General features: G+C 44.6%; 1 protein-coding gene across 1 annotated transcript; it reads left to right on the forward strand.

The window, feature by feature from the left end:
* Positions 1 to 841: 841 nt before the first annotated feature.
* LOC149371078 (uncharacterized) lies at positions 842 to 5,141 on the forward strand. The gene is made up of 4 exons (XM_089579169.1): positions 842 to 1,066; positions 2,663 to 2,760; positions 3,079 to 3,250; positions 4,972 to 5,141. Exons 1-4 carry the CDS (start codon positions 1,054 to 1,056, stop codon positions 5,139 to 5,141), a joined length of 453 nt encoding a protein of 150 aa, XP_089435295.1. The 5' UTR covers positions 842 to 1,053.
* Positions 5,142 to 12,719: the final 7,578 nt, after the last annotated feature.

The raw sequence follows: 12,719 nt of genomic DNA on the forward strand, positions 1-12,719 counted from the left end.
GCACGAGCTGTCTCCAACGTCCGCAAACATACCGTGCAGTATGGCCTTGGACTCTGCGCCCAGCGCTCAGAGGCTGTAATATCAGTGCAGGACGCGCAAGCGAACGTTCCTCCAAGCAACCACAGATATCCGTCGGACGTACGAGCTAGATCCGAACGTCCTTTGCCGAGATCGGACGTCCATCGGACGTACGAGCACAATCCGATTTCGGATATCCGTATTCATACATCCGCCGGACGTACAGACAGTATCCGCTTTTGTCTATCCGCATTAGAGACAAGGTGTACGTCCGAGGGATGTACGGTGGAGTATATTCTCCGGATATGAGTATAGAGTTTTTTATAATTGTTCACAAAGAAAAGTCGCGCCGTTCGAGTATGTATACTGTAGAGTTCGCTTTTTTAACCTAGAAAATTTTATTCGCGAAGGAAATTTTGTCAGTTTTATTGGCTAGTGTGCGAGAAATTGCGTTAATATCTGCATATCTGCTTTGGAGAAATTATTTCCATGAGCTACACGGTTTGACTTGAGGACTTTTGTAAATTCGCGCAATTCCCTAGTCATATACTTGCAGTGCAAGGGCCACTGCTGAGCTAAATTTATTTAAGGGTAGGAGCGAGTGCTACACAAATTTACAGTAAATCAATTACTAATTTACATCTAGAAAACGTATAAAAATCAGTAGCGACATCGTGTCCGCCGTGGTAGCCACCCTAGCCGTGGTAAAACGCGATTGAAACCACTTGTAAATTCAAAACTCCCGTTTAACTCCGCTATCATCATCATAAATGCAGCTTGTAGTCAACCCAATCCAATCCATCAGCCACAGAGTGCAGCGGCGTAATGGCGGCGTTGCTGGTTTGGTGCGAAGTGTGGTGCCCCTTTTGAGCTCTGTTACTAGAATGTGTGGCTTTTTTTAGTCTGCGGACGAAAGTGGTGTGTAACTTGAACAATTCGAAGGATGCGGCAAGTGCCTGAAGCCCTCCTGGAACGCTGGAATATCGTACTACACCGACTTCGGATGAAAGAAGGCCTAGTGTGATTGCCTACGGCATGTCCTACGGAGGTAAGTGCAGTACACTGCTTGGGAATTACTTTTATGACAGTGGAGCAGGATCTGTAACATTCTCTCGCGGGAGAGTTGGAGTTATGTTATGGCTATACTGTGGTGTGGGCTACGGGTGGGTTGAGACTTGTTGAGAATGGGTTGAGAATACCAATAACAAAGTTGCCAAGCATTTTTGAATTTATCATGGTCTACTGAGATTTGGCGTGGACTTGATTACTAACCTTTTTCTTTTCATTTTTTGCAGAAAGCTGTTCGCTTCTGCTTCATCATGGAAGTAGGAAGATGGATGTGCGCTCGAAGTTTTACGTCTTATTGAGGAGTTACACACTTCACATTAACTCAGTCCTGTGCTGATGTACAGTCACAATAAAATATTCTCGCTGTACTTTCAGTTGCTTTTTCATTTTATTGCCCCGCGGACACGAAGAAAGTATGCATGTGCCATATATGCAAACATCCGAGAAAGATCCGGGAACGGACGTCCGAAATCGATGTCCGTCCGGAACATCCGAAACAGACGGCCAACGGCCGGCCGATGGATAGCTGTGGTTGCTTTGTTAAGCGTGCTGACGGCGGTACAGCACTCGAATTTGCTTGTCAGGGCTATAGGAATGTGTTCTTGAGCTTTTCTGCCTTTCGTAACGCGCACCGCTGTTGTGCAGTTCTCACGTTCAACTTGCAGGTTTGCGAATTCCGTCCTGTTTGCAGCATGTTGCATGTTGATGGATGTAACGAAATTAATCTGGCAGTGTCCGGTAGATGGTAGAGTCGCCCAGCTGAAATTACCCCGGCACCTCCATCAACTGGGCCTCGTGAATACGTTTTTTTTTTCTCACTGGCGCCCCTCCAGGCATTCTTCAGTTGTAGTAATGAACTGTCTTATGTACAAGTGATGAGTGGCTGGTCTTCCCAGGGTGAACCCGTTGCTTTTTTTTTTTTTTGGGGGGGGGGGGGGTGTATCACTTGGGACTAGTTCGGAAGCATAAAATGTATACTTCACTGCTCTTGGTTATAGCTCAGTTGATGACCATGTCCTAGCTACGTGTATTGAATATTAAACTGTGAAGACCTCTATAGCCGAGAAAGCTGCCAAATGTGACAGAGGTTCTCACGCCACACTAGGTAGGAAGTGTCGATTCTGCATTGTTTCTTGAAAACTTGACATGAATGCGAAATTCTAGAGGCCCCCGTGTACTGTGCGGTCAGTGCACATTAAAGAACCCTAGGAGGTCGAAATTTCTGAAGCCGTTCACTGCGGTATCCCTCATAGCCTGAGTTCCTTTGGGACGTTGAACCCCCATAAACAAAAAAGCCTGGGGCTGCAGTTTCATATAGTAATGTTTGTTACTGCTGCTGAACAGTGGCGAATGATTCATTCTTAAAAAAAGGACAGACTACTCAATTGAGCAGCCAGTCTCTGATGAGTGTTGGGGGAATTCTGGCTGATGGCCAGATAGGCACTGTCAATTAAATAATTTAGAATAGAAGCTGCTGCAAAAGGCTTGGTGCAGGAAACATTATCTTGCATTTTATCATTACAATCAATGTATGGAAAATTGTGCGAACATACTCCTAAAAGAGATTTCTTCCCAGAATCCAAAGAAGAAATGGACCAACATATTTCTGGTCAACGACATCGTGGCGCAGTCGCGCGCCCCGCAAAACGCCCAAGAGACCTGGCACGTGATAAAGTATGTATGCGCAATTGAAACCCGAACCTTGTAATGAAATGTGATGTTTAATAGGTTTTCAGTAACGTTGTGTCACATGTGTCACATGGCAGTCGCGCGCCCCGCAAAACGCCCAAGAGACCTGGCACGTGGTAAAGTATGTATGCGCAATTGAAACCCGAACCTTGTAATGAAATGTGATGTTTAATAGGTTTTCAGTAACGTTGTGTCACATGCAAGCATTTCTGCAGTTTGTGTCCAAAGAAATTTAATTTTTTTTTATAATGTTAAAGACAATATGGGTGAATATGTGTTTTGACACTGTGTTAACTACTGCAGGTTCGAAACATCAAAAAGTTGCGGATGCTCGCGCAGCAGGCCGCAACGGACGACCTTAGCACGGAGACAGCAGCAGAGAAAGAGGTGCAGAAGCTGAGAAAGGAAAATGAGGAGCTGCGCCAGCTGAACATCAAGCTGCAGCACCAGCTCTTGCGCTTCCTCTCAGCTGATGGTACACTCCTTATAAGGAGTTTTTTTTCCTGTATTTCCTGCTGGTCAAGCTTATTGAGTAAATGTTTTCAGGTCACATAACCTGGAAAAATTTTTGGGTGGTTTAAGAAGGAAGTGTGTGTGTGTTGGGGTGGGAGGGGGGGAATAGCTTACGGCGCATATTGAAATCTGCGGACTGAAGAGCAACTTGCTCTCACTTTGAAGGATTTAACCTAGCCATGACTGCCGACAAATCTTTTTGTGTTACTCTTTTACTCTCTTCCCTTGCTTTAAAACACCATACCAATAATTGTTGTACCTGCTTCGGTGGCTGAGTGGTCAGGGCACTTGGCTGCTTAGCCAGGACACCTGTGTTCAATCCTGGCCGTGGTGGCGGCGTTTCGAAGGAGGCAGAACACAAAAAGGGTCCGTGTACTCTGCAACGTCTGCCCATTAAAAACCCCATGTGGTCAAAGTTATTCGAAGCCCTCCACTGCGGTGTCCCTCATAGCCTGTGTGTCGCTTCGGGACATGGATTAATTGTAAATTGTGGCTAAGCCATAAATCACAATTTTTTATTTGTTCACAAAGTCAACACGCTAGTAGTTCACTCAGTCATGTTGGCTTGTTGAATAAGACCAAGCTTTCCATTAATGTCAGATTTAAAATTCATTACTTCAGGTGTTAGAAAAAAAAAATAAATACCTGACAAAGCCATATCTAAACATGCAGTTTCTTGTGGGACACGAACTGATAGATTTTTTGGCACAGCAGTGAGCCATGCCGCAAAAAATCCCAAGCTATGGGAAGGAATAACGGGGGATAAGGTTGTAGTGGAGCTTATTTTGGAGGCACTTTTCGCACAGATGCATGGCTGATTATGTTGGAATCAGTGTAACATCTACCACAAAACTGCGTCTAAACTTGAGTCGGGCATGAATCTGCAGTCGAATTGTCAACCAGCACATGCATGAGCGTGTATGAGGGCTGTTTGTGGAGTGCGAGGCGTTTACCATGGGAACAGGCACACAATATTATAAATATACGGGACATGTGCCTCGCGGCCCACTCCTAACAAAGACTCAAGACTCGTCCTCTGTGGCTTCAACATTTCTCTTTGAAGCACTGAGGCGACCAACTTGCAATGCATTCTTGCAAAGAGCAGTAAACACAGGAGAGGACGCTGCAGCCAGGCAAAGGTTGTACTGCTCCACTCCGCACCGCTGAGGAGCGTTCTTTCAGTGTTGTAGTTTAGAGGCCTTGCACTGGATAAAGCGTGAGTGCTCCACATTGTACTCTTGAGGGTAGCTTAAGTATTGTCTGTTTTCTGCCTCAATACATAAAAAAATTAAGCTGTGCTCAAATTTCGCATTACAAAAAACCATGATCGTTGGTGAAGTTATTTTCATTGGCCTACATCTGTGCCACCCTTTGCAGCACTGCCTGCTGCGTCTGCACCTTCCGCGGCCGTGGCGGCTGCATCTGCCAGTGCTGCTTTTGCCTCTGCTGCACCTGCCCATGCTGCATTTGCCTCTGCTGCATCTGCACCTGCGGCGTCTGCTTCTGTTCCACCTGCGACATTGGCACCTGCGGCATTGGCACCTGCGGCATTGGCACCTGCGGCACCTGCGGCATCAGCAGCTTCGTCACTGATGGCTGCTACATCGGCAGCTGCTACCTGGGCGCCTGCAATAGATGCCCCTTTGGCTGAGGTGTTCCCAGCTCCCTCCTCTCCACCTGCAGCCACCTCTGAGCCCCCACCGAGCCCCATTCCTGGAGCCCTGGTTCATGTGGAGTTCACAGAGGGTGGTTTGGGCAGCCAGGAGGAAGGCCCCACCAGGGAAGGCACACAAGTGTGCACAGTAGCAGAGGATGGGAGGGTATGGTTAAAGATACAGCTTAATAATATTTAATATTAGTAGTAACGTTAGCACTTAGTTGTTTCACATAATAGCGAAGGCGAGACAATGAAACTCTTGTGTCTTGTGCCACAGGCACTGGCAAGGTGGCAGAAGCAGAGTACATTCACAAGCAACAAACTTGCCGGGCAATTACTATTCAGGCAGCTTCATTCCTTCAGTGACAGCCATAACATTAAAGGTCCCCTGACCATGTTCAGAGATTACAAACAAACAAGTACTCTGGATAAATTGGGCCGCTAGTGGCAACATCTGTACATCGTTTTTTGGTGTTTTTTAGCTGATAAAAGCTCACATTTTGAATGAGAGTGGTCTCTGAGAATATAACGGGATGCATGCCAACTCAAATTTATATTGTGTGTTCCTCTAAATGATAGTGTAGGAATGCAACAAAAAACACACCTGTACTTCCATCTTTTCATGGCTTGCAGTGTATGTGTGCGTGCTTTGATAATACTGCACTTTTCAGTTGCTGGAACCAAAACAGAAGGCAGCGAAATTTCTTGATTGTGATAGCTATATCTCCAATATTAATTGGTCAATACAGAAAATTTTTGTGGGAGGGCATTCTTTGAAACAGGCCGGAAACCATTGAAGTCAAACAAAAATCCAACCAGATGGTGGTCAGGTGCACTCGGGTGCGACGAGAGCAGTGTGGAATGAAGCACAACTCTTGGTTTGGAATATTCGAGCTTAACAATAGACTTGCATGGGACCTGGGTATTGATTTAGGCAAGATGTGTGGTATATAGCTGGTTGTCTGCGAGTGTGAAAGCTTCGACAGCTAGTAAGAGGACACATTCTGAAAATATTTGGGGCTGTGAATTCCTCATGTTTGTTATTGGAAATCCGTGGGGGAGGCATTTGTGTTGCAGTGGACGTAACATGGCCAATTTTGATTACTGTAATTTCTTGGAAGTGCCTACCTTTTTCTTGTTTTGTTGTTTTATTACTTGGCCAGGGGCCGCAATATTGTCATGAGCTGAGGGCAGATAGGAAAGTGACGTAACCTTTTTTTTGTGCTGCATTAACTGCTATATTCCAACCTACACTGAACACAGATTGCCTTGAAGCAGCTGTTTTTATGGGCTGTATGGCTGTGTGTGTTTTTTCACATTATGAAGTGGTGTTGAAAGTAGTTTGGTTTGATTTCATGCAGGTTCACCTGGCCAATGGGGTCTATTTGGCCAAAGGGGTGTACGACCAATTGTTGACAGTGCCCAAGGACTCACACTTCGTGAAGCGAGCCGCGACTGCCATTTGGTCGACGGAAGGGCTCGCCAAGCGGAGTGTGACGGGCACACTGTCCAACCGCTTCGTCGCCCAAGGCGGAGAGAAGCCGCCTCAACAGCCCCTCACCCCCCACAAAGTTGATGCACTGAAAGGTGAATGCGGTAATCTTGCTCTCTGTTCTGTGATTTAACTGCAGTTTAACTCTCAAATTTATTAGTAAGCAGACTAAAGTTTTCACTCAATGTGCTCTGTGTCCGCAAAAATTGATTGCTGTTAGCTTTACACATTCTGTGTGATTGATATTGTGCTTCCACCTTCAGCCATGAAATTAAATATTTAAGTGTTTTTAAAAGAAAATAATGCCTGAAAGGTTTATTGTTCACAGTGGGAAAGCAATTGAGGAATTTTGATAGCAGATAATTTGACAGCTAGTGGAAGAAAGGACCATATGTTGTGGCATCATCAAAACATCCCCACTGGATTGTGACAAAACTGCCCATCATGGCAGGTAGCAGTTAAATTAATGATTGGTTGTGAGAGGTGGCTGTTAAATAAAGAAAACTGTGAGCCGCATAGCTTAAATGTCCCCTCAATTTTTTTTTGTTTGTTTACAGCTGCATTCTAATGTACCGCAGCTAAATTAACTAGTGCGGAGATCCAAATGTGCGTCATTCTAACACTCATGGTGCATTTTCTTTTCTACGCAGTGTTTTTCACGCACTACGCATCAAGAAAGGGCTATGCAGAGGAGGACGTCGCCAAGGCCTCCAAGAACATTAGGATGTGGCTCTCACAAAAAGCCTGTGAGCTGCGGCGACAGAGGCCCCCGAAATAAACATCTTGCGTAAGCATAGAAAATTGCATGTTTCTTTATCCAAGAAGTGGCATGGGATTTTTTCCTATGCAACTTTCTCCATATAATGCACCATTACGTCTCACCATACATACCGAATGCAGCAGGGCACATGCCAGGCTCGTGATATGAGCCTGTATGCCTGCATGCATGGAAACGTCGTCTGGTGTCATGGCCTGGTGGATTTTTATGCATATATATATATATATATATATATATATATATATATATATATATATATATATATATATATATATATATATATATATATATATATATGTAGTTTAGGTACAGTATTACGACAAACGCGACTGTTCTTTTAACGTTTATTTTGCCAACAGTTTCGGGAATGGTATTCCCTTCGTCAGGGCAGGCTTACAATGAATCCGTTTCGTCAATATAAGGACACAGAACAAGCGAGGAGGTATAATCTCCGCCCTCTAAACAAACTTGAGAATGAGGGCAGGGGACCGTATAATAGGCAGCACGACAAGTCTCAAACGGGCCGCGGCTGAACAACAACCAGAAAAAACAAACGGGGAGGTGGAAATGGTAAACAGGGAACAAAGGGAATCGTACTTCATTCATAAATTCGGCACGTTCTCTCATGGCATGAACGCTACTCCCGGGAGACTTTCCTGTTTAAAGGAGCCAACGTAGGAAATTCCGAAGGTCATAGGCCTTGGACAGCGTTATTTTCAGAATACGCCTGAACTTGTTTTTTCTTGACAACTGCAGACACACTTTGAAATGGCAGGGAATCTGGCAGTTTATTTCCTGAGTACTTTTTTGTCCAACCTCCTGCCAGCGTCCACGTTCCATTCCAAATAGACACCTTTGATCTATCACCTAGACCATTGGGACCACGCGGCAGCTCCGCGGGCCGCAGACCTTTCGCGTTTTCCGCACACATGTATTATTATTATTTTTAATTTGTTAACTTTTGTATAACTTCTTGTGCTCAATTTTTTATTCTCCGAGCCATTTTTATTTTCATTTTTCTACATATTTCTTGTCATTTGTTATTTACTTACACCAACATCGACTCAACTCGATAATCTCAGAATGATTTAACCTGCGTGTGCATGCAAATCTCGAAACCACATGCACTGCGCCCAACTTTATCAAAGTGCTCTCACCATGTCATACTTGTTTGGCGCCACATTTAATCAGAACTTTTTCTTTTTCTCTTTTCTCTTCCTGTGTGTGCGTTAACATTTTCTCTGTTACATTTTCTTTAAACATTTCTAGAGCTAATTTTTTTTTCTGCTCTTCCCTTCTTTTGTTTTGTTCCCCCCAAATTCATCTTTGCCTTCCCATTACGCGCTCGGGCTAGCTCAGTATTTTACCCGACGGACGCTGTTTTTTCACGGGAAGCTCACTGCGGGACACGGTTTTGGACCGCCTAGTATATTTATGGGAAAAGGGGCGCCAGATTGTCTGGTAGAAAGGCCCGACAGCAGAGCAAAGCGACGAAATGAAGCAAAAATACACAGAGGGCACAGTCGCAAGTTGCCGTTGCAGCGGTTAACAAGTGTGTGTTGGCCGTCTCTCGAACGCGTCCCTTGCAAGCGTCTCAGGATACCTGATACGGGCCGCCCGCTCGGACCCGGCGGCGTCTTGCGGGGGTGTGCGCGTATTTGGAAGGGGGGGCGGGGGGGGGGGGGGGGGTAGCGGCTTCCGTGTGCGCCGAGAGCCGGGTCTAACGCTCTTTTGCCCCTTCTATCGCTGTGCTGTTCAGGCTCGTTCTTTGCTACTACTTTACCATTTCCACCTCCCCGTTTGTTTTTTCTGGTTGTTGTTCAGCCGCGGCCCGTTTGAGACTTGTCGTGCTGCCTATTATACGGTCCCCTGCCCTCATTTTCAAGTTTGTTTAGAGGGCGGAGATTATACCTCCTCGCTTGTTCTGTGTCCTTATATTGACGAAACGGATTCATTGTAAGCCTGCCCTGACGAAGGGAATACCATTCCCGAAACTGTTGGCAAAATAAACGTTAAAAGAACAGTCGCGTTTGTCGTAATACTGTACCTAAACTAGTAAACTGGGCCATTGGAACCCCTACTAAATACTATATATATATATATATATATATATATATATATATATATATATATATATATATGGGAATTAAAATTGCCATGGCTGCGGCTTAGGAACACCAATTATTTCTCCTCTGAAAAAAAGAAAAACTGTTCTGATTACTTTTCCCACACTCTCTTTCCCTTAGTTTCCGTGCTTCTGTCCCATCAGTTCATGTATTTCCTTTCATTCGATTTGCGATGCTTTTGTAATTCAGAGTTATTTGCATTCGCAAATTACCCTGCGTCCTACAAGAATTATATAATTCTTGCGCCCTTTATGCTTCTGGTGACGCTTTTCTGCAACCTTGGCGCTACTTTTGACACTACGGCAGCTGGTTGGCTACTTTTTTGGCTACTTTTCAGCTTTTTGTGGCTACTTTTAAAATTTAGGACCTGGCAACCCTGCCGGCGACAAGCGAAACGATAGCGTTCCCTGCCGCTGCGATATAAAAGCAGCAAGCACTTACTGTCTCACTTAATTGGTCACAGCTACGAATTGCAGGTTTCATAAAACAAACACCAGACGAATTCTGAAACTAAATAGAGCCTTAACGAGGCTGCCTCCAAATGAAATTAATATAATATTGCTTCATTGACACCAAAAATCTCATCGTGTGCACGGTATCCATGCATCAGCAGGTGAAAGCAAAGCATAAGAATTTAGTTTCAGCTGGAGGTACGCCTTCAGCGGTTGCTATTACCGAGATCTTTTTGTTGTTCTCGCAAATTTTCTTACTATTGCCTTGGATCCTGCAAAGCAGTAACAGTTACTCTCAGGCTGATGAGAATGACGAAAAATTACAGCAAAACCAGCAGCGCATAGAGAAAAAATTAGGGTCTTTTAGCACTCGCTCAAGCCAATGTAGTGACAAGGAAAGCTGTAGCACAGATTGATGCCATGGGAGCGCTAACTGCAATATCAACCTGGCTTAAATAACTGCAGGGGTCACATTTTATGTCAAGAATGCTCTCTCCTAGGGCATTCTTGCCCTACTCCACCTTTCCCTTACCCCGGGGCCTCGTCATGAGTGTCCCGGACTAGGGACGTCGACCATGCAGAGGGGCCACTCCGTGGTTCCCGAACTCTATTTTATCAAATAAATGTTTTCGCCACCCACCAGGAGAGCGCCGTCAATGGTCAGCCGCTCGTAATGAACATCATACTCGCACGGAGGCGACAATGACGACGGGAACGAATGACTCGTTTAAAGTGCCTCGCACAACTATTGGTGAAGAATAACCGTGAGGTGGCTACACGAGACTGCGGGCACCGATGCTTGTGAAAGTTATCGCACGAGTCATTGAGAGAATCTATCATATTCAAGGGCCCGGAGGCCGAATCTAAATTACCACGGGTTCAATAAATGTTGCTTTTTTTGGTGGAAACAATCTTATAATGTGGCCAGAATACAACCTTATTTTTGCACCTGTGTTCTAACCAAAGTAGCCGCTTATTTTTGTCGCTGCACCTGGTCGGGATATATCATAGGCCTGGGACATTTTTTTTTATAGATACACGTAATCGCTTTTGTCTGTAATATCAACTTTTCAAAATGGGGCGTGAAGGGCACTGTTTCAGGTTTCGGGCCTTGTATAAAATTCACTACCTCTCTGTAATGTTGTCCTTGTTAGCTGTGCTGACATTGTTACCACATCCTTTCTTCCTATTTTAATGGAAGTAATCCGAAAAATCATTCATGCAGTGCGCTCATTTTTAGCACATAAATGTGAAGCTTTCTATGCACCACTTTTATATTAACTGCACTTATTTTTCGAGTGAAGTTTTTTTTCCATTTTTTCTTACCCTTTACGTCATCGTGTAGCTAGCCAGTCAATTCAGTTAATCAATAGCGTACGAGAACAAGAAAATAACTGATGTAATATACCATAATATACCATATACCATATTATGGTATATACCATAATATACCATAATATACCATAAGTTTTAAATGGAGGAGCACGCCGTACACTCTTCAGTGTATTCTTTTATAAGTTCATATATATTTAAAGAAACCAAAGTGACCTTATACAAAGATTGCCCGCAAACGCTGGAAAGCTTTAAAGCAAAGGAAACAGGTGAGGGTTTTTGAAGCACGCAATGAAAATTACCTTCATGCGCATACAGCACACAAGGTGTAACGTTGTATGCCGCCACAAGAGAACAAAAAGTGGTGGAGAGGACACGGTGTGTTCGTATTTTGCTCGCACCGCTTGGGATTTTTTCGGATTGGAAAACTTTAATTATCGGCTTGAGTAACAAGTGGATTAGTTCAACTTGCTAGATGGCCGTCAGTGGAGACCTGTGGCGACCTCTTGGTCACTTGTCCTGGCCTGTACTTATGTTTCCAGGTCGGAGCTGAGCAGCAAGGCCTCCCTCGGGACCGGTTCCGCGAGCCTCTGAATCAATAACGGTGGGGATCTATCGGACAGTCCTAGAAGATACGGTCTACGGTAGTTTTGACGCCGCATTTGCTGCACTCTGGTTTAAATCTGCCCGTGTACACATAGATTAGGATAGCGAGGTTAGGGAGAGTTTTAGTTTCGAGTTGTCTCGACAGTACCTCCTGCTATTTGGTTAGGTTTTTCTGCGGGGATGGGAAGATTAGCCTTTCTAGCCTGTAATGCTGAGTGATCTCGCGGTAGGTATTAGGGTCGTCTTTTGTCATTCCGACGTCCTGGTAAAAATGAACTCAGGATAACACAAGGCACGGAAAAGCATAAAATGATAGTAATGAGCATGAGGGCTAGAATGAAATCAGCGTAAGCTGAAAAAATTCCAATAAGTGGCTCCAAGAGATTGATCTCGCGGTGCAGCTGCATCTGGTAGAAAATAAGCATCCATGAATCAAGTGTGATACCACCAGTGAAAGAATATTTTAAGTTTTCTAGTAATATTCGTTTAAGAGCTGAGAGGCATGCGATCCCACCGAAAGTAAGGAGTTTGTAGAACGCTCCGAAGTGAAAGAGGGTGAGGCTCAGCTTAAGCAGCCTCTTTAACCTGAAGGTATAGTAAAGAATTTCTTCCGCAAGGCAAGCGGAATGTGCAGAGGGAGTCAGCATGGGCAGCAGTTTAGAGAAGGGATAGATGGCGCGAAACTGAGTTAAGAAAACAGCGCGGCAACTGGGCGCAAGATAAGACTGATGGAGCACTAGCGCTGTATTCTATCAATTTATTCTAACGACCTGATCCTGTAGAGTGTTGCGAGCGTAGAAGCATGCCTTTATCGAAAGAACCCACAGTGCGCCACAAAAAAAGAGAAGGTAAGTTTGGCCACATGCATCCATTCGAGTGTTGCCCTCCATGGTTCTTTTTCGTTGGCGAAGGTGCATTATGCTAAGTTTTTGGGCCGAGCGTTTAATAATGCCTTAGGAGTAGAACGTCTATGATAACGAAAAAAATA

Source organism: Amblyomma mixtum, chromosome 1, assembly GCF_055824585.1.
Source record: "Amblyomma mixtum isolate Tamu chromosome 1, ASM5582458v1, whole genome shotgun sequence".
Taxonomy (NCBI): Eukaryota; Metazoa; Arthropoda; class Arachnida; order Ixodida; family Ixodidae; genus Amblyomma; species Amblyomma mixtum.